Source organism: Microtus oregoni, unplaced genomic scaffold, assembly GCF_018167655.1.
Source record: "Microtus oregoni isolate MIOR12 unplaced genomic scaffold, Mior012 000121F_001, whole genome shotgun sequence".
NCBI lineage: Eukaryota > Metazoa > Chordata > Mammalia > Rodentia > Cricetidae > Microtus > Microtus oregoni.
In genome coordinates this window covers 947,481-970,412 of record NW_024544751.1, presented here as the reverse complement: position 1 = coordinate 970,412, position 22,932 = coordinate 947,481, and the positions used below count along the sequence as shown (strand labels likewise).

The following is a 22,932-nucleotide window of genomic DNA, read 5'->3' as shown; positions in this document are numbered from 1 at the left end:
CCTTTTAATCTTTTAGCCCCTCTACTTCCCATATTTTACCATTTTTATATTTATTTTTGTCTTTTTTAATTTTCATTTAATTATAAGATTTAAGTTTTTTCTTGATTTCATTCTTATTTTTAATATTTATTTGTTTATTGATTGATTGATTGATTGATTGATTTTACATCCTGACCAAAGTTTCCCCTCCTTCCTCTCCTCCCTGTTCCTCCTATCACCTCCCCTCTGCCCTCTCCATCCACTCCTCCTCCATTTCTGTTTGGTAAAGGACAGGCCTCCCATGGATATAAAACAAACATGGCATATCAAGTTGTGGCAGGACTAAACACTTCTCCTGTATTAAAGTTGGACAAAGCAACTCAGTATGAGGAATAGGTTCCCAAAAAGCCATCAAAAGAGTCAGAGACAGCCCCTGTTCCTGCTGTTAGGACATCCATAAGGAGGCCAAACTATACAACTGTCACATGTATGCAGAATGCCTATGTCAGGCCAATGTAGGATCCCTGGTTGTTGATTTAGTCTGTGTGAGCCCCTATGAGCCCAGGTTAGTTGACTCTGTAGGTTTGTTTTTTTTTTTGTTTTGTTTTGTTTTGTTTTTTTTTTTTGTGGTTTCCTTGCCTCTCTGGCTCCTACAATCCTTCCTCCCTCTCTTCAGCAGCAGAATTCCCTGAGCTCCACCTAAAGTTTGGTTGTGGGTTTGCATCTGCTTCCATCAGCTGGATGAAGCCTCTCTGATGGCAGTTAAGCTAGGCCTCGACCTACGAGTATAGCAGAATATCATTGCTTTGACATTTTATCTTCAGTTGTGTTTGGTTCTATCCTAGGTCTCTGGGCCACCCAGCCTCTAGGTCCTGGTGCCCCAGGCAGTGTCAGAGGTGGGCTCACTCTTGTGTCATGAGACTCAGGCTGGACCAGTCATTGGTTGGCCACTCCAATCTCTTATCCCAGCCTATATGGCCATAGGCAGGACAGACTATAGGTTGAAGGCTGTGTGTCTGAGTTGGTTCCCAATTCCTGGTAGTGTTGCCAGAGCAAAGGAGATGGCCAGTTCCAGTTAAGTATTCCCTATTGCTGGGGGGCCTTAGCTGGGGTGATTCCTGGGAATTTCCCCTGCACCAAGCTTCCACCTGACCCTGAAATGATCCCCTTACTAGTCCTCTCTTTGAGTACTCTCTCCCCCAACTCATCCCAACTTGATCCCTCATGTTCTCATCCCCACCAGTCCCTAGTCCATCCACGAGATCTCTTCTATTTCCGCTTACCAGGGAGGTCCAAGTGTCCGCACTTGGGTCCTCCTTGTTACCTAACCTCTCTGGGTGTGTGGATTTTGGCAGCTAGTATCCTCTTATGAGTGAGTACATGCCATGTTTGTCTTTCTGGGTGTCACTCAGGATGATTTTTTTTGAGTTCCCTTCATTGATTTTAGCAGCTGAGTAGTACTCCATTTTGTAAATGTACCACATTTTCTTTATCCATTCTTTGGTTGAGGGACATCTAGGTTGTTTCCAGGTTCTGGCTATAATGCTACTATGAACATAGCTGAGCAAGTGTCCTTGTGGTATGATTGAGCATCCTTTGAGTATATACCCAAGAGTGGTATAGCTGGGTCCTGAGGTAACTCAATTTCCAGTTTTCTGAGAAACTGCCACACTGATTTCCAAAGTGGCTGGACAAGTTTGCACTCCCACAACATCCTCTCCACCATGAGCTGTCACTTGTGTTTTTAGTATTAGCCATTCTGACAGGTCTAAGATAGAATCTGAGTTTTTTGATTTGCATTTATTTCACTGATGGCTAAGAATGTTGAACATCTTCTTACATGTTTCTTTGTCATTTGGGATTCTACTGCTGAGAATTCTGTTTAGATCTGTACTCTATTATTAATTGGATTATTTGGTTTGTTGTCTAGTTTCTTGAATTCTTTATATATTTTGAAAATCGGCCCTCTGTTAGATGTAGAGATGCCGAAGATCTTTTCCCCTTTTGGAACCTGCTATTTTGTCCTAGACCGTGTCCTTTGCCTTACCGAAGCTTTTCAATTTCTTTAGGTCCCATTTATTAATCGTCTATCTTCCTGTCTGTGCTGTTGATGTTCAGGAAGTTGTCTCCTATGCTAGTGCACTTAAAGCTATTTCTTACTTTCTTTTCTATCAGTTTCAGTGTATCTGGATTTATATTGAGATCTTGATCCACTTGGACTTGAGTTTTGTGCATGGGGATAGATATGGGTCTATTTGTATTCTTCTACATGCCGACATCCAGTTAGACCAGCACCATTTGTTAAAAATGTTTTCTTTTTTCCATTGTATAATTTTGGCTTCTTTGTTGAAAATCAGGTGTCCATAGATGTATGGATTTATGTCTGGGCTTTGGTTTCAACTTCATTGATCGACTTGCCTTTTTTAATGCCAATACCATGTTGTTTTTATTGCTCTAAACTCTGTAGTAGAGCTTGAAAACAGGGATGGTGGTACCTCTGGAAGCTCTTTTACTATACAAGTTTTAGCTATCTTGGTGTTTTTTCCTTTTCCATATGAAGTTGAGAATTGTCCTTTCAAGTTCTGTGAAGAATTGTGTTGGAATTTTGATGGAAATTGCATTGAATCTGCATATTCCTTTTGGTAGGATAGCTATTTTTACTATGTTAATCTCAGTGATCCATGAACTTGGGAGGTCTTTCCATCTTCTTATATCTTCTCTTGAAGTTCTTGTCATACAGGTATTTCACTTGCTTGGTTAGAGTTACACCAAGATATTTTATATTATTTGTGCCTATTATGAAGGATGTTGTTTGCCAAGGGCTACTGATTTTTGTGACTTAATTTTATATCCAGCTACTTTACTGAAAGTGTTTATCAGCTTTAGGAGTTACCCAGTGGTATTTTTAGGGTTACTTATATATACTATCATATCATCTGCAAGAAAAGATACTTTTACTTTTTCGTTTCCAATTTTACCACCTTGATCTCATTTTGCTGTCTTATTGCTCTAGCTAAAACTTTGAGTACTATGTTGAATAGATACTAAGAGAGTAGACAACCTTGTCTTGTTCCTGATTTTAGTGAAATTGCTTTGTTGGCTGTTGGATTGCTATATATTGCTTTTATTATGTTTATGTATGTCCCTTGTATCCCTGATCTCTCCATGACCTTTATCATGAAGGGGTTTTAAATTTTGTCAAAGGCTTTTTCAGCATTTAATGTGATGATCATGTGGGGTTTTTCTTTCAGTTTGTTTATATGATGGATTATATTGACAGATTTTCCTATGTTGAACCACCCCTAAATCTATGAAGTCTATGATGCCTACTTGTCATGGTGGATGATCTTTTTGAAGTGTACTTGGATTCAGTTTGGCCCTGGGCTATTTTAGTTGGGAGACTTTTAATGAATACTTCTATTTTATTAGGAAATATAGTTCAAATTGTTCACCTAATTTTGATTTAATTTTGGCAAGTCATGTGTAATTCTAATAGGTCTACCTTTATATGTTATTTGGCCTTTTTCTCTCTGGTGCTTTTAATATTCTTTCTTTGTTCCATGTGTTTGGTGTTTTGATTATTATGTACCAAGGAGTCTTTCTCTTCTGGTCCAATCTATTGGTGTTCTGTAAGTTTCTTGTATCTTTATAGGCATGTTTCCTTCTTTAGATTAGAAAAATTTTCCTCTATGATTGTGTTAAATATATATTTTCTAGGCCTTTGAGCTGGGTTTCATCTCATTCCTCTATTCCTTTTATTCTTGTGTTTGATCTTTTCATAGTATTCCAGATTTCTTGGATGTTTAGTGTCAGGAAATTTCTAGATTTAACATTTTCTTTGACCTATGTATCTATTTCTTCTATTGTCTTCAATGTCTGAGATTCTCTTTTCCATTCTCTTGTATTCTGTTGGTGATGCTTGCATCTGTAGTTCCTGTTCACTTACCCAGATTTTACATCTCCAGAATTCCAGTTTGTGTTTTCTTTATTGCTTCTATTTCCACTTTTGGTTCTTGAACAGTATTATTCATTTCTGCCAACTATATGTTTTTTCTTTGTTTTCTTGATATTATTTAAGAGCTTTATTGATTTCTTCCCACTTTTGATTCTCTTTTCTTCTATTTATTTGTTATTTTCATCTCTTCTTTAAGGACTGCTATCATCATCATATGGTTTTAAGATAGTTTTCTTGTGTTTTGGCAGTGTTGGAATATTCAGGGTTTGCTGTAGTGGGATGGCTGGACTTCGGTGGTGACATGTGGCCCTGGCTGTTGTTTGTGATCTTTTTTTTTTTTTTATTGAAAGAAAAAAAAGAAATTCCCGCCTCCTCCAAGCCTCCCATTTTCCTCCCCCTCCTCCCACTCTTCTCCTCCTCCCCCCACTCCTCTCCCCCTCCCTCTCCAGTCTGAAGAGCAGTCAGGGTTCCCTGCCCTGTGGAAAGTCCAAGGTCCTCCCCCCTCCATCCAGGTCTAGGAAGGTGAACATCCATACTGGCTAGGCTCCCACAAAGCCAGAACATGAAGTAGGACCAAAACCCAGTGCCATTGTCTTTGGCTTCTCATCAGCCCTCATTGTCCGCCATGTTCAGAGAGTCCGTTTTTATCCCATGCTTCTTCAGTCACAGTCCAGCTGGCCTTGGTGAGCTCCCAATAGATCAGCCCCACTGTCTCAGTGGGTGGGTGCACCTCTCGTGGTCCTGACTTCCTTGCTCATGTTCTCCCTCCTTCTGCTCTTCATTGGGACCTTGGGAGCTCAGTCCGATGCTCCAGTGTGGGTCTCTGTCTCTATCTCCATCCATCGCCAGATGAAGGTTCTATGGTGATATGCAAGATATTCATCAGTATGGCTATAGGATAGGGTCATTTCAGGTTCCCTATCATCAGCTGCCCAAGGAGCTAACTGGGGACATCGCCCTGGGCACCTGGGAGCCCAGGTTCAAGTCTCTTGCCAACCCTAAGATGGCTCCCTTAATTAAGTTATGTGATTCCCTGCTCCTCTATCCAACCTTCCTTTCTCTCAATCATCCCGTTTCCCCAAGTTCCCCCCATTCTCCCCTTCTTAATTTTCTCTCCCCATCTCCCCTTACCCCCATCACACCCCACCCCCAAGTTCCCAATTTTTTGCCCGGCAATCTTGTCTACTTCCCATATCCAGGATAACAACTATATGTTTTTCTTTGGGTTCACCTTCTTATTTAGCTTCCTTAGGATCACAGATTATAGACTCAATGACCATTATTTGTGGCTAGAAACCAATTATGAGTGAGTACATCCCATGTTCCTCTTTTTGGGTCTGGGATACCTCACTCAGGATAGTGTTTTCTATTTCCGTCCATTTGCATGCAAAATTCGAGAAGTCATTGTTTTTTTACCGCAGCGTAGTACTCTAATGTGTATATATTCCACACTTTCTCCATCCATTCTTCCATTGAAGGGCATCTAGGTTGTTTCCAGGTTCTGGCTATTACAAATAATACTGCTATGAACATAGTTGAACAAATGCTTTTGTCATATGATAGGGCATCTCTTGGCTATATTCCCAAGAGTGGTATTGCTGGGTCCAGGGGTAGGTTGATCCCGAATTTCCTGAGAAACCGAAACACTGATTTCCAAAGTGGTTGCACAAGTTTGCATTCCCACCAGCAATGGATGAGGGTACCCCTTCCTTCACAACCTCTCCAGCACAGGCTATCATTGTTGTTTTTGATTTTAGCCATTCTGACAGGTGTAAGATGATATCTCAAAGTTGTTTTGATTTGCATTTCCTTGATTGCTAAGGAGGCAGAGCATGATCTTAAGTGTCTTTTGGCCATTTGAACTTCTTCTGTTGAGAATTCTCTGTTCAGTTCAGTACCTCATTTTTTAATTTGGTTAATTAGCATTTTAAAGTCTAGTTTCTTGAGTTCTCTATATATTTTGGAGATCAGACCTTTGTCTGTTGCAGGGTTGGTGACGATCTTCTCCCAGTCAGTAGGTTGCCTTTTTGTCTTAGTAACAGTGTCCTTTGCTTTACAGAAGCTTCTCAGTTTTAGTAGGTCCCATTTATTCAATGTTTCCCTTAATGTCTGTGCTGCTGGGGTTATACATAGGAAGCGATCTCCTGTGCCCATCTGTTGTAGTGTACTTCCCACTTTCTCTTCTATCAGGTTCAGTGTGTTCAGATTGATATTGAGGTCTTTGATCCATTTGGACTTGAGTTTTGTGCATGGTGATAGATATGGGTCTATTTTCATTCTTCTACAGGTTGACATCCAGTTGTGCCAGCACCATTTGTTGAAGATGCTTTCTTTCTTCCATTGTATGCTTTTAGCTCCTTTATCAAAAATGAGGTGTTCATAGGTTTGTGGGTTAAATTCCGGGTCTTCTATATGATTCCATTGGTAGACTTCTCTGTTTTTATGCCAATACCACACTGTTTTCATTACTGTAGCTCTGTAATAGAGTTTAAAGTCAGGGATGGTAATGCCTCCAGAAGTTCCTTTATTGTATAAGATTGTTTTGGCTATCCTGGGTTTTTTGTTTTTCCATATAAAGTTGATTATTGTCCTCTCAAGATCTGTGAAGAATTTTGATGGGACTTTGATGGGGATTGCATTGAATCTATAAATTGCCTTTGGTAGAATTGCCATTTTTACTATGCTGATCCTCCTAATCCAAGAGCAAGGGAGATCCTTCCATTTTCTGGTATCCTCTTCAGTTTCTTTCTTCAATGCCTTAAAGTTCTTGTCAAATAGATCTTTCACTTCCTTGGTCAGAGTTACCCCAAGATATTTTATGCTGTTTGTGGCTATCGTGAAAGTTGATGCTTCTCTGATTTCCCTCTCTGCTTCCATATCCTTTGTGTATAAGAGGGCGACTGATTTTTTTGGAGTTGATCTTGTATCCTGCCACGATACTAAAGGTGTTTATCAGCTTTAGGAGTTCTTTGGTGGAGTTTTTGGGGTCGCTTATGTACACTATCATATCATCTGCAAATAACGAAAGTTTAACTTCTTCCTTTCCAATTAGAATCCCCTTGATCCCCTTATGTTGTCTTATTGCTATTGCTAAAACTTCAAGCACTATATTGAAGAGGTATGGAGAGAGTGGACAGCCCTGTCGTGTTCCTGATTTTAGTGGGATGGCTTTGAGTTTCTCTCCGTTTAATTTGATGTTAGCTGTCGGCTTGCTGTAAATAGCTTTTATTATATTTAAGTATGACCCTGTATCCCTAATCTCTCCAAGACTTTTATCATAAAGGGATGTTGAATTTTGTCGAATGCTTTTTCAGCATCTAATGAAATGATCATATGTTTTTTTTTCAGTTTATTTATATGATGGATTACATTGATTTTCGTATGTTGAACCAGCCCTGCATCTGTGGGATGAAGCCTACTTGATCATAATGGATAATTTTTCTAATGTGTTCTTGGATTCAGTTTGCCAGTATTTTGGTTTTTCGAGACAGGGTTTCTCTGTGGTTTTTTTGGAGCCTGTCCTGGAACTAGTTCTTGTAGACCAGGCTGGTCTCGAACTCACAGAGGTCCGCCTTCCTCTGCCTCCCGAGTGCTGGGTTTAAAGGCGTGCGCCACCACCGCCTGGCCTTTTGCCAGTATTTTGTTGAGGATTTTTGCGTTGATGTTCATGAGCGAGATTGGCCTGTAATTCTCTTTCTTGGTTGAGTGTTTGTTTGGTTTTGGTATCAGAGTGACTGTAGCTTCATAAAAGGAATTTGGCAATGACTCTTCTGTTTCTATATTGTGAAATACATTAAGGAGTATAGGTATTAAGTCTTCTTGGAAGTTCTGGTAGAATTCTGCATTGAAACCATCTGGGTTCAGGAAGCTGGCCTGGTCTCTGGTGGAAGAGGAGGCTTCTGCCAGAGATGTGGGACAGAACGTGTTGACAAGAATGGTAGAGACATTTGGGGTTATGTTAAGCAGGCACTGGTGGGGTGGGAGTGGGGTAATCTTACCTGTGGTTCAGGATGCTGGCCTGGCCTTTGGGGAGTGGCCTTAACTTCATTTTGACTCCATTATCATTCAGTGTTCTGTTATTCAGTCTCCATTACTTTGAGTTCTTCCTATAGTTTTTGTTATTGTTTATTCCCTGTGACCTCCTGGGTATGTTCATTCTTTTCTTTAGACTAAATTGTTCCTCCTAATATCCTTTGTCAAGCAGGCTTAGTTACTGAAAATTTGTTTAGTTTGCTTTTATCATGGAAGATTTTCGTTTCTCCTCAATTTTGATAGATAGTTTTGTTGGTATAGTAGTCAGGGTTGACAGTTTTGATCTTTCAGAACTTGGAATACATTTTTTCCAGTCCATTCTGAATTTAAATGTCAAATAATCAGGTGCTATTCTGATGTTCCTGCTTCTGTAAGTGACTTGACCTTTCTCACTTACAGGTGCCCCTTCCATATCCTTTATTCTCTTCTTAATGTTTTAACTATAATATGTCCTAGGGAGTTTCTTTTCTGTCATGTCTATTTGGAGTGCTGTAGGCCTCTTGGACCTGCATGGGCCTCTTTTCAACTCTGGAGATTTTTCTTCTATGATTTTACTAAAATCTATTTTATGTGGTAGTATGATATTCTTCTCATTCTTTAATTAATATCATGTGAAGTTTAGGTGTTTTCATGGTGTATCTAATCTCTCCAATATTTCATTCATATATATATAATTTCTCCTTATTCCTTACTGAATGATCCAATTCATCTACCTTATGTTCTGTTTTCCACATTCCATCCTATTGGTAAGTTTTCTATTTAGTTTTTATTTGGCTTATTAATTTTATAAACATAATTATTTGAAATTTTCATAAAATGTATTTGATCATATTTATCTCCCCCCAACTCTTTGTTTTAACTTCCTCCAGATCCATCCCCTCTGTTTTTAAATGTCGTGACCTCTAGTTTCTTTCTTTTCTTTAATAACCCACTGAGTCCAATTTGTTTTTATTTATTTATTTTATTTATTATGTATACAATATTCTGTCTGTGTGTGTGTGTGCACGCCAGAAGCGGGCACCAGACCTCATTACAGATGGTTTGTGAGCCACCATGTGGTTGCCGGGAATCGAACTCAGGACCTTTGGAAGAGCAGGCAATGCTCTTAACCAAGGAGCCATCTCTCCAGCCCCCCCACTGAGTCCAATTTGTACTGCTGAGTATTTATAATGAATATAGGGTCTACTGGAACATGGTCACCTACGAGGGGCCACCGTATTAAAGAAACCTGAATCTTACTCCTGTAAAAGCTATCAACTGTCATTAGCAATACCCTGTACTTTTTTGGAGGTGGGGGGTTCTCTGGGACAACCATGACCAACAACTAGAGAGGAATTATCTCATACACCTTTTTTAGTTTGGAAGCCTATGGCTTCTGGGAGAAGCCTTCTCCCCTATGTAGGGTAACTCTAATTAAATTTATATAGACTCTCCCCACCTAAGTCTTCTTCTCTATTATTCTCTCTGTCCCTTTCATATCACTTTCCTAACACTTAAACTTCAGATAATATTAACTAAAGAATGAGAAGAATATCATACTACCACATAAAATAGATTTTAGTAAAATCATAGAAGAAGAATCTCCAGAGTTGAAAAGAGGCCCATGCAGGTCCAAGAGGCCTACAGCACTCCAAATAGACATGACAGAAAAGAAACTCCCTAGGACATATTATAGTTAAAACATTAAGAAGAGAATAAAGGATATGGAAAGGGACTTTTAAGAGAGAAAGGTCAAGTCACTTACAGAAGCAGGAACATCAGAATAGCACCTGATTATTTGACATTTAAATTCAGAATGGACTGGAAAAAAAGGTATTTCAAGTTCTGAAAAACCAAAACTGTCAACCCTGACTACTATACCAACAAAACTTATCTATTAAAATTGAAGGAGAAATGAAAATCTTCTGTGATGAATACAAATTAAAGAAATTTCCTCCCTGAAACCCATTTTTCCCCTTCCCCACCAATGTTTCCTTTTCTGCTTTTCTGGATTCCATGGGTATTCCATGTCAAACACACAAATCTAAAGATTTTATGTTAATATTCACACATTAAATGTTTGATTCTCTGGGTCTTTGTTAACTCATGCAGCGTGGGTTTTTTTTTTCTTGCTAAATAAAATTCCATTGTGCCTAGGGGCCAGATTTCCACTATCCACTTATCAATTGATGGACACCTAGATTAATTCCATTTCTTAGCTGTTGTGATTTGAATGAGAAACATTTCCCCATAGACTCATACCCTTAAACCCTTGGTCCCATTTGGTGTTTCTGAGGATGCTAAGGAACATTTAGAAGCAAGAGCCTGGCTAGATGAAGTACATCTCTGTGGACAGGCTTTGGGGGTTTTATAGCATTGCTTTAGTTCCTGCTGCCCTTCTCTGCTTCCTGTGCATGCCTGAAGTGTGTGCTTTCAACTGCCTGCTCCTGCTACCCTGAGTTCTCTACCATTATGGACATCTAACTTTCTCAAACCATCACCCGAGATAAACCCTTTATTAAGCTGCTTTGGGTCATGATATGTTATCACAATAACAGAAAAGGAAGCAGCTGTTGTGTTGCGCACACTATGAATGTGGATGTGCACTTGTCCCTGGAGTGGAGGACAGGGTCCCTAGGGTATGTACTCAGAAGTTGTCTAGCTAGGTCAAATTGTCACCTAGTTGTAGTTTTTTGAAGAACTGCCACACTGATTTCCACGGTGGCTCGAACAAATGGCACTCGCATTAACAGTGCATTGGGGTTTCCGGTTCCCTACATTTCGAGAGCATTTGTTGTCTTTTGTTTTAATATGACTTGGGTAAAATGAAATACCAATATAGTTGTGATTTGCCTTCTCCTGATGCTAATGGTGGCAAACACTTTGAATTTTGTCTCAGCCATTTGCATTTCCCTTCATGAGAAAACTTTCTTCATGTCCATAGCCCACTGTTTAATTGTGTTGCTTTTGGTATTTAGGATTTATTGTATATTCGAAACACTTGTAGTAATAAGGGCGGCGGGGCTGCGTCCCCAGCACCCCAGCCGCCCGCACTGCTAGCTTGTGCCCCGAAATAATTACACGGACATTGTATCCTTTTAATCACTGCTTGGCCCATTTCTATCTAGCCTCTTCTAGGCTAGCTCTCGCACCTGGACTAGCCCATTTCTAATAATCTGCTGTAGCCCACGAGCTGGCTTACCAGGAATGATCTTAACCTGTGTCTGCCTGGAGTGGAAGAGTCATGGCGACTCCCTGACTCAGCTTCTTTCTCCCAGCATTCTGTTCTGTTTACTCCACCCACCTAAGGGTGGGCCTATCAAATGGGCCTAGCAGTTTCTTTATTGCTTAACCAATGAAATCAACAGATTGATATATGACACTCCCCCATCAAACACTCATAGCTTTGTCAGATGTATATATAGCTGGCAAAGATCTCTTTTCCATTCTATAGGAATCAATCTTCAATTGATTAACAGTCTCCTTTGCAGTTCGGAAACTTTCTAGATTCATGAAGTCACACTTCTTGATTGTTACTCCTGTGTCCTGATTTACTGGAAATTCTATTCAGAAAGTCCTTACCTGAGCCTATATCCTCAAGTGTATCCCCTACTCTTTCTTTTAGAAGTTTTGGAGTTTTGGGTCCAATATCTGTATTCTAATCCATTTACGAATGATTTTTGTGCAGAAGGACCAAGTTTCATTCTTCTATATGTATATATCCCAGTTTCCCAACATATTTCATTAAAGATGTTATCTTTTTCCATGTGTATTTTTGACATCCTTATATCAAAATTCAAGTGACTGAGCCAGACGTGGTGGCACGCACCTTTAATTCTAGCACACAGGAGGCAGAGGTAGGTGGATCTTTGTGAGTTTGAGGCCAGCCTGATCTACAAATTGAGTTGCAGGACAGCCAGGGCTGTTACACAGAGAAACCCTCTCTCGTTAAACAAACCAACAAACAAAAAAGTCCTGGAGAAAATAAGGACACGGGGAACATGGTAAAAGCAGTACAAAGGAATCCCACAACCAGCATCATCCTAGCTGGAGAAAAACCTCAAAGCAGTTCTACTAAAATCAGGAAAGAGACAAAATTGTCCACTCCCCCCTCTCTATTAACATGTACTGAAGTCTTAGCTAGAGCAAAAAGACAAGTAAAAGGCAGCAAGGGGATGCAAATGAGAGGAAGAATCAGAGTCTCCCTACTTGCAGATGATATGACTCTCTTTACAGTTTAGCTGAGAAGTCAGGGGTTATTATTCTGACAGGTCTGCCTTTGTGACTTGGCGTTTCTCATTTGCAGCTTTCAGTAAACCTCCTTTGTTCTGTACACTTAGTGTCTCAACTGTAGAAATGTTTCTTTTCTAGTCCTGTTTGGTACTTTGTAGATGTCTTATACCTGAATGAGTGTCTATCCCTCTCAATTTGAGATTGAGTGCTCTATTCTGTCTTCATACGCCTATAGTCTATCTTCTACATGATCATCCTATTGGTGAAAGATTTGCTGACGATTTTATTTGATCTAGTGCGTTTTTCATTTCCATCACTATTTTGGCTTGAGTTTTCTTAGGTATTAAATTCTATTTTCATATCATGTATTGATTGCCTCATTTCGTTCAGCTATCCATGTTCAATTGGAAAGTATTTGAGTCCTATTTGAGATATTTTTACATATGTATAATTACTGTTTTGAATTCTGCACCTGGAGTTTTGTCCAACTCATTTTGACCAGGGGTCATTTGTATGGGGTTGGTTATTTTTTGAGCGCGATAAGCTGTTTTGGGTTTTCATGTTACTTGGATTTTTGCACTGGGATCAGCCTTTTGGGGGTTACATTGTTGGTTACGATTTACTGTTTTTTTATTTGGTTGCCTCTTGTCTTCCAGTGAGTTCATTTGCAATACTCAGGAGAAACTAGGTTGTTGCTGTTGTGGGATGTTTTCATCGGTTAGAGTAGTGTTCCAGGCGTCATACTCTATCTCCAGTCTGAGGGTTGACTACTATCTGATGCACCAATCACCACCCAGTAGTTAAAGCAGTCTGATAATGGAGTAGAACGTGACTACAAAGAAGACACTTATTAAGTACTGATTACTTTAGGGAATAAAGGAACCTCACAGTATACTGTGTATACTGATATGTTAGTATGAGCAGAATGGAAAAGAAAAGGAGGAGAGGTGAATAATCCCATTGGGTCTAGTGATGAGTATTCTCTTGTTACACTGGAAGTAGAGGAAGGGGCATCCATCGGAGTTGAAATATTTGGAACAAAGAAAAAATGAGGTTAATATTTGGGAGTTCTGATTAATGGCAGCCTAAAAAGAGGCAGTAAGGATGTGTATCCCAATGCCATAAACAGGGTCAGCCTCTGGGCTTTAGGAGATGTAATCCTAAGGAATGGATATGGGGGAAAAGGAAAAAAGAAAAAGAGCGTGTAAAACAGCGAAAGGTGTGAACAGTAGGGGACAGTGTTGGCCTGCTAGAATGCCTACTGCGACAGATAAAAACTAGCCGGAGAAGAGGGAGGAGAGTTGGATGGAGGTCCTGAATGTTTTCACAGCCACTGCTTTTTCTCCCTGGTTCTGGCCCTGGTCATGTTCTGGGTTGATTTTTTTTTACCAGTTCAGTTCTTCCCTGGTGGGCTCCCAGATCGTCTTGTATGTAGACTTTCCTTGCCTCTGTTCTGTGGACTGTGAGTAGCTAAGGCAAACTCCGTCTAGCCACACTCGCTGCCTTCACACAAAGTCAGAAGCAGCTGCTGGCTGAGTGATGCCTACAGCACCAGTTAGAGCTTCACTTAGCTCCCATGGCTTCACCTTTTCCTATTGGGGCACTGATGGTGGCCCTGGCAGCTGTCACTGAGAAGCCCTTCTGTGAAATGCCTACCAACACCACTTTTGTGGATATCCTGGTAGGGTTTGTTTAGCCTGTTTTACATGGAGTAAAATGTCCACACGGTGGTGGCAGCTGCACTGGTTGTAATCGCAGCAAGTCCAAGTCACTAGTGGAGATATTCTGTCGGTCCCGTGGTTATTTGAGTTTTGTTGGGGTTCCGATCAAGTAGACACTAGGACTGGAGGAGAAGCTGACTGATGAAATGATAACATATTTCGATGCTTTTAATTCCCAATTGTGATAAGCTGCACACGATTCTCATCCACCATCTTACCCGGAAGTCCTGCTTTCTGATTGCTTTCATTTCCAGCATGATTTCAGTGTGGCTTTTCTTCACTAATTTTATGTCTTTTTTAAATTCTATTTTTATGTCTTGTACTGACTTTTTATTTTATGCATCACTCTTGTGACGCATATCCTTGTCTTCTTTGAGATGTGTAGACTCACTTATAGTCAGTCATTCTTTCCAGTTGTTTCTCTGGAAATTCTTCTCAGTTCCACTGGGGTCCAGTAGTATGGGATGAGTTATTTTTGTGGAGATATGTTTTCTTGGATTGTCACATTATTTTTATATTTCTGCACTGAGACTTGAGCACCTGAAGTTAGTCCATTGAATTAGAAGTATGGGCTGGGAGGCTGATACTCCAGAGATTGCCTACATTTTAAGCCTAAGAGTTAAGGGATCCACAGAAGTGTGGCTGGGGCTCTCTGGGGACTCCTTACCTGTGGGCTTCAGAAACTAGTGGATGACAGAAGTTTCTTCTGGGGGCTTGGGGTCCTAGGTCCTGTCAACACAGAGCTCAGGGAATAGCCAAATTCTCAGGACCCAGGGACTGATGCCTTACCTGTCAGTGCCTGGAAAGGCAGAAGTTTGGACCTGGTATCTACTGTCTTATAAGCCAAGCAACACACCTCCTCCAAAATATTTGGGTAATTTGTTCTTCCTAGTACTCTTAGGAGCAAAGATTCTTGGCCCATCCACCACACTCTCATCTGAGAAGGACTAATCCCAAAAAGACATTTTCTTGTATCGTTGTATTTATATTGTATTAGGTAACCCCTGAACTAGAGCTGATTGACCCAATGTGAAAACATTAACCAAGTAAATTCTCTTTTATACCTATCACTAAGAATTGTTAGTAAACCTGTTTCAAGTCCATCACTTGGGAAGTGGGGTGAAATGGGGCTCAAGTGGGAACTGGATCTATTTCATCATATGTACAGGGAAAATGAATGAAAGAAAGAAAGAAAGAAAGATGGATGTGTAGTTGGAGAGAGGACAGGGAAGGCAGGATATGTTTCAAAAGTGAGACAGAAGGAGGGGGAAGATGAATGTTGATGCTATTGTAAAAGATAAGGGCTCTAGGTCTCATGGTTTCTATCACATATGCTGTCTACCTCGCTTTTCCAGGTTCCTGTGCCAAACAGTGGAAGACTTTGTGATTGATATTGTAAAGGCCTGGGACCAAATCAAACAGAACAACACAGCAGTGGAGTCTGTGATTTTGAAAGTAAGTTTCCTTTCCTAGTGTCTCACCTCTGTGGGAGCCAGGACTCACTTTTTCAAGTAAAACAATGGGAAATCATCAAGTATTGGCAAAGGCGAGTAGCTGGTACATCTGCGTGATGAGGAAAGCCCAATCTCCTTCCTTCATCTTTGCCAAATGAAGACTGATACTTTGCATGCATACACACACGCCATCTACCTAGGTATAGCCAAGAATCTGACCATAAATAGACACAAGTGTACATTAAGCATCAGTGAATGGAGTTAATATACCAAAGCATGCACAAAAATCTGTGCATTTAAACCCCCAAAGGGTGGCAATGAAACTCAGTTAGTAGATGCTAGTTATCACATATGTATAAGGCCACAGGTTCGAGCCCCAGCATATATGCATACGCTAGAAATACGCCAGGCTTGGGATATGGCTCAACAGCTAAAGTACTTCCTGTGGAAACGTGAAAGCTGGGGTTTGGATCCCCAGTAAGGGTGAACATAATAATTACAGCACTAGAAAGTAGAGACAGGGACCCCAAGAACAATCTGGCTGGAGACAATGAATATCAGGGAGTTGGGAGTTGGATACAGAGATCTTGCTCAATGAATCTGGTAGAAGAATGATTTGAGGATAATCCTGACAGCGACCTCAGGGCTCCACTCTCCCCCCACACACGAACACTCACTCACTCACATACATGAACATGCACACCACGCACACATTTAAAAATGGAAAACACACACCTCCTGTAATAGTACCTAACACGTGGCACACACTTTGTGTCAGAGCTTGCTCTGAGTGCCCTAATGTACCATGTTATTTAATTATCACAGCTGACCTAAGGCATGGAGGGACAAGGAGGTCAAGGAACTTGTCTCACACCACAAACTACTAAAGCAGCTACTCTCAACCTGTGGGTCACGACCCCTTTGGGGAGTTCAGCAACCCTTTCACAGGGGCCACATATCAGCCGTCCTGCATATCAGATCTTTACATTGTGATTCATAACAGTAGGAAAACTATAGTTATGAAGTAACAGCGAGATAACTTTATGGTTGGGGGGGGGGGGCCGGCAGGAGGAACTGTATTAAAGAGTCGCAGCTAAGTTAAGCTTAAATCACGTCCCAAATGCACGTCCTTGAAATATGTACGTGTGAGGATAGACACAGACGCTATGCAGAGGTACACCAGCATCCATAGGAGCATGCCTATGAATATACCTACATGAAGATGTGTCTATTTCGTCATTTTATCCATGTTCCACATAAATTAAAGGGCCAGCCCGACATGAGAAAGGCTGTGTGAAACATGCATAGGTACCCAAAGCTGCTCAGAAACAAAGACTTGATGCTTACTCCCCTAATCCTCTTTGGGTGTTGGTACAGCGTGGACTTCATCACCTCACATATGGATTTCTAGGTTGAGTGTTTCTGGCCTAGTACTCCTGGCCAGCCTTCCCCTTACCATCACTGTTCCTCATTCTGGCCTTCGTAACAATATCCCATTTTTTTCTCCGCTCCGTAGAGTGACTTGATGTATGATAAACTCAGCACCATTATTGATATCCTGACTGAGGATGAGGAATTTGCCTCTGTGGAGCGACTAGCCTCAACATACAGAACCCGTGAGAAAACAGATCCAGAGCCCTTCGTCCCTCAACTAGACCACGTCACGAGGTCCAAGCTGGAGATGGTTGTAAAGGCTCACGACCTCCAGAAATCCTTGAAGCTCATCATATTCCAGGTGGAACAAGGTAAGATTCTTAGCGCTATTGGGACCAGGAAAGATGGGGAAAGTGCAGGTTTCGCCTATGAATGGTTTAATGATCTTCTTTAGTCTGGGTTTGCCAACTGGTCTCACTGACAGCACTTAGCCGGATTCGATGTTCAGGTTGCCTTCCAAACCAGTCCTCTGGCTGCTGATTTGAAAAGCCTCCGTATAGATAATACTGTCTCTTTGACTTCTCCTTCTCTAGCCTTAGGTTCCCATACTTACCTATTTTGGGAGCTGACACTCATCCTTAACAGCTACACATGATGTAAGGAACACCGCTGAAAGCTCTGTCAGCCTCACTTCTGGCCATGGAAGCTTTTCTATCTTTTCCTGCCATTTCAGCCGCCAAGGCTAATCAGCAGCCTGTGGCTGTTTGAAAAGCAAATAGTGTGCATGTTTACATGTCCTGCACCATGTAATCAGACCATGAGATTGGTCCCACTGGCTTGCCAGTAATTGCCATTGCCCAGAATTCTTGACACTCTCCAAACTTGCAGCTTAGGATGAAGTTCTAAACTCGCCCAACGTCCTCATCTAGCATTTTTGATGGACACTTTATCTCCATAATGCTCCTTTGGAAAATAAATAAAGAAGATGCTGTGAGATAAATTATGTTCTAACTGAGCTGTTAGAATTAAGCGGAAGTCCCCCCAGAACACGGAATTCTTTCCTGCTAGCCTTTGGTGTTTATCTGTGGCACTCTCCCCTGCCTTGGTACCTTTAGAAGAAACCTTAGCTATGTTTCTAAGAATAGACAGCTCCCCTTTGTACTGTTAAATGATGTGGGATTCCCTTCTGTATGCTGCGAATACCATTGTTAATAAAGAAGCTGCTTTGGGCTTATTGCAGCACAGAATAGGGTAAGGAAAAATTTCAAGCAGATAGAAGAGGAGAGAGTAGGCCGAGTCAGGGAGACACCATGTAGCCACCAGAGGAGGCAGACGCTGGATGGAAGGCCACAACTACGTGGCAATACACAGATTAATAGAAATGGGTTAAAAGAGTTAGCCCATATAGTTTAGCATATTTCTATATGCTTAAACTATTGGCCAAGCGGTGTTGTAGTTAATACAGTTTCTGTGTAATTATTTCGGGTCTGGGCGGCCGGAATGAACAAACAGCCTCTGCCAACAGTGGAATAATTAAATAATCTTTTTCTGTTTCTATAGTTAGTCTTGAGGGATTAAACAATCATTTGGTCTCTCTTTCTGTAGTAATGAAGATCAAATTAATTTGACTTGCCCATGACTCTGTCATAACCCATCTCTACATGTTCCCTCAATACATGTTACATAAAGACTTGGCAGTAAGGTAGTGAATGAACATGTGAGCTTTGGCACGAGCTGAACACATGAGCTGTACCAGATAGGGGATCAACACATGCTGAACCCATGTGTTGTGCCACACATGAGCTGATGAAAAAGATAGTAACCTCTCAAATGTCCTGGGTAGTGGGGTGAGACATTTGAACCAAGAGCACTGAGCCAGGAAGATGGTTCAGCGCAGAGTATACTTACTGTGCACAGCTAACAACCTGAGCTTGAATCCCCAGAACCCATGTAAAAGCAGGATGTGGTAACAGACACATCTGTAAACTCAGTGTGCCTCTATGGGAGAAATGGGAAGAAGAGACAGGAGAATCACTGGAAGCTCGCGGGCTAGCTGGGTGTATGCAGCAATAATAACAGGAGCTATCTTATCTCAAGAAAGGTGGAAAATGAGAACGGAGTCTGATGTTGTCTCTGACTTCCACGTGTATGTTGTGGAATGCAAGTGCCTGCACACACACACACACACACACACACACACACACACACACACACACATCATACACATACACCATGCATACACACATTTCACATACACATGCGCACAAGTGCATAGCATAGTCCTAGAGGTTCGAGTCTGAACAGATGTCATGTGAGTATATATGCTAACAAAATGAAGGTAGCCAGGGATAGTGACTTCCATCCAGGTGTGGAAAACATAGCACCCCTCCCAAGCATCTACTCACAACTATGTGTGCTGTGGGGATGTCAGAAAAAGAGTAACAGAGAAAACAGAATGTTCTAGCATGGATCTTAAGAGACTTGGAAATGACGCCATAAAGAGTGTGTGAGCAGAACAGGCAGCATGATGGAAAACGGGAGAGGAGTCTAAGGAGTCTACCTACATAGCAAATGTCCAGAAATTGTTCGATAAATGTGACCAGTCTCCCATCTTTTCATCTCCACTTCCCTCCCTCCCTCTTTCCCTCCATTTCTTCCTTCTGCTTTTCCTCGATAGTTCTGGATGAAGAAAGCAGACAGTCCTTATCAGTGAAGAACTTCACATCGAGTTTCTACCTGGGAGAAGATGACTCAGAGGAGTTCAGTCAGATGAGCCCACGACACCGTAAGGATCTTGGTTCTCCCATTCTAGCCTTTGCTGCTGCCTGCTTTCCAGGGAAGAAATCTGTTTGCATGCATCTGACTTTATACATGAGCCCACTCTGTACTGGGGAGTCCTCACTCTTGTCTACAAACTCCACACTGGGTCACACCAGCGTCCACAGCAACGATCGTGTTAGACACTTGGAAACTAGCGCTCTGAGGAGAGCTGTGATGCGAATTAGGTTTTACTGCCAGGCAGCAAGTGCCTCAGCTTTACCCTCTCCTCAGTGAAGTCCCTCTCCTTCTAAAAGGATCTAAGGGGCCTCTGTGGCGTGAGAACCCTGACATTTATTTAGATAAAAACCATGATGCTTGACTCGAACCCACCTGGGGAAGCATAACTAATTACAAGTGGGGAGAAAGGCTTTTTGTTTGCATCTGTCTCCAAGGTGATGTTTCTCCTGTTTAGGTTCTTATTGTAGCATCTTATCGTCTATGCTGTCTCTCCAAAGCGAAGACCTCAAAAAACTTGACTTAGAACACTTACATTTTACACCCGAAACGATGTAAGTATGCAAGTGAATGACCTTTTAATGGCTTTTCTGTCTCTCTGGCTGGTAACACAGTCTCACCATATCCAGAGTCAAATTCTGATTCTACTTGGCTAATTGTGTGACCTCCCCAATTCAAATGGAATGAAAATAATTACTGGACTCTCCACATAAGCTTGTTCCATTTGTTGCCACTAAACGTGAAAAGTACTTGCACTGTGCTATGTAGTTGATACTCATACTTAAGTGCTGTATGCATTAGCAGTTACTATCATTATAAACACATAACATGTTAGTTATTATTCAGAGGACTTATTTTCTCAGTGTTACTTTTTACATAACCAAAAACTGGTCATGTAGGGGACTGGATCGAAAATCCAAGGACACTTATTCCCCCAGTCCTACCTCTCCAACAGAGCCCAGCAGCCAAATTCTACCACACTTAGATCACTGGGGTGGGATATTAGGGAAAACCTAATTTCTCACTGTGGTCAAGCGAGGTGAAACTGATGTACGTTTCGTGATTCCTTTAAATCCCCCTATGCTTGAACAGCCAAACTGTACCCTTTTCAGTTTCTCAAAAGAAGGACACACACAGCAAACGTTCCTTAAATAGTTTATTTACGAAAACAATTCTATCCCGGTGTCTGACAGTCCCCTCCCCAAATCCTTCATCTCATCACTCATGTTTAAGGGCTCATGGGTCTGCCTTGTGGGTTGGGATAAGCAGTGCACTGGCCAATGTGTAACACCGGCTGTGCAAAAGGACTGACTGATTTATTCCTGGTGTAAGCCCTCCCACCATGGCCTTGTCCAAGCAACAGAGATGTCTTTGAGTGCAAAATTGGGAATAAGTATGCACAGTTTTCATGGGATGATGCCAACTTGTTCTAGAATATTCTAGTGCTGCTATTGACACCCTAGATGAATACAAGAGACTGGAAACTGCCTGTTTCACTGTTGCTGTCCCTCCTTTACCAGACTTTTCTCTCGAATGTGAGACATTTTCTGCTGGGAAAGTGCCACAGCGGAGTCAGGCATCCCTGAGAATAGTCACGTAGACTAATGTATACTCATCAAAATACATTCGCAACTAAGACACACAAAAAATAGTTATGGGAATGTGGAAAAACAGGACTCATATCTGAGGGCTACAAATGTAAATAAGATTGCAAATTTTGCTTCCTTAATGTGAGCCATATCCCTCTAAAGCTTCCAGACTAAGAGACATTCTCCAGTTCTGGGACATGTCCCAGTTCTAAGGGGTGTTCTCCCTTAGAACTAACAAGTTACTCTTGAACACAGAAAGACTCCCTATATACTTTTCATGAACTGTATGGCTTGTACCCAGTGGAGGAGGCCTTCCCTTGGTGGTGATTTTTTTGTCATGCAGATGAAGTCTGATGTCTGTAGCCGTAGTATTTCTTTCCTGTTTTAGTATCTGCCTTCTTCCCTGTCCAATTTCAGACGCTTCAAAGAAAAGTGTGTCATGAACAACTACTTCGGAATTGGACTAGACGCAAAAATTTCTCTGGAGTTCAATACCAAAAGAGATGAACACCCAGGAGAATACAAGTAAGGGGAAGAGACTCAGCTCTCTGTATAAATACATACAATCATGATACAATATGTATTCCTACATCAAACAAGCAATGAAAAGCCTGAGGTCCTTGGGAAATAAATGTGTTGGTCTCAAGACTACCCTAGTGCAGACAGTGTATCCTGAAGGCTGGGTTGCTCTGTGATAATCACCCTGCCATCATACATCTGTACTTCCATTCAATAGTTCACCCATGTAGATTTCTCTGTAAATATAGCTACCTCTATTACTGTTGTTGAGAATAGATTGCATTGAACTTTATGGTGTTTCTAAAAGATTAACTGAGTCCTTGTAGGGGGCTCCAGATCTATTTTTACTTGACAGGGCTTCAAAGTATCTAAGATACTTCTATTGCTTCTTGGTATTCCAGATTGGGTCCTGTGGACTCACTGATTAGTATTGCCCTACCTGGCACCTTCTGGTAGTTTTATCCTACAGATATCCCTTAAAGCAGCTTCACAGTTCTTATAAATGTGTAAGTTAAAAGGACTACCCCAAGCTTGCATGGGACTGGCCTAGCCCCTCTGCATAGATATCTGAATAGAAACAGAGAAGTGAATGAGGGGTAGAGGGGAGGCGGGAGTGGGAAGAGAGGAGAGAGGGAAAACTGGTTGGGATATAAAAACAAACAAACAAGTAAATATTTTTAAAAAGGACCATCCCACCCCTGCCACTGCCGCTGCCACTAGAATCTCTTTCTCAGAAAAAGCCTGGGATGTGAACAAAGTATGTTACCAGATATGTGATTTACCAAGGTGGCTCTTACAAAAGAAAGCATTTAATTGGGGCCTTGCTTACAGTTTCAGAATTTTAGTTCATTATCATCCTGGCAGGGAGCATGGTGCTGAAGAAGTAGCTGAGAGTTCCGTATCCTGATCCACAGGCCAAACGAAAGAGAGAAACACTGGGCTGGGTGTGGGTTTTTGAAAACATCAAAGCCTACCTACCCCCCCCCCCACCGTGATACACTTCTTCCAACAAGGCCACATCTCCTCCAACAAGGCCACACCTGCTAATCTTTCTAAACCTATCAAAGTGTTCCACCCCCATCCCTAAGCATTCAAATATATGAGCCTATGGGTGGCATTCCTAGTCAAACCACTGTAGACACCTCATTTATGAAAGTATCATAATTTTTCAAAAAGTTACCATTTTCCCAATCAATTGTGTTACCTATACATACATTAGAACATGGGCAACCTACCAGAGAGGATGAAAAAAGTGAAGTGTATCCCAGAAGAATTGGTTGGAGAGGAGAATAAAGGGTGACTATAATAGAAATACATTGGTG

The 22,932-nt window shown here is 41.4% G+C and overlaps 1 protein-coding gene across 1 annotated transcript in view; it reads left to right on the top strand.

Annotated features, from left to right (window-relative positions):
• The window catches only part of Dgkk (diacylglycerol kinase kappa), a 156,299-nt gene that overhangs the window by 119,676 nt on the left and 13,691 nt on the right, over window positions 1–22,932 (top strand). The window contains exons 14-18 of the mRNA XM_041646161.1: window positions 15,255–15,354; window positions 16,870–17,098; window positions 19,405–19,512; window positions 19,960–20,056; window positions 21,509–21,616. Coding sequence (XP_041502095.1) covers window positions 15,255–15,354; window positions 16,870–17,098; window positions 19,405–19,512; window positions 19,960–20,056; window positions 21,509–21,616 — 642 coding nt within the window. The remainder of the gene's footprint in view (window positions 1–15,254; window positions 15,355–16,869; window positions 17,099–19,404; window positions 19,513–19,959; window positions 20,057–21,508; window positions 21,617–22,932) is intronic.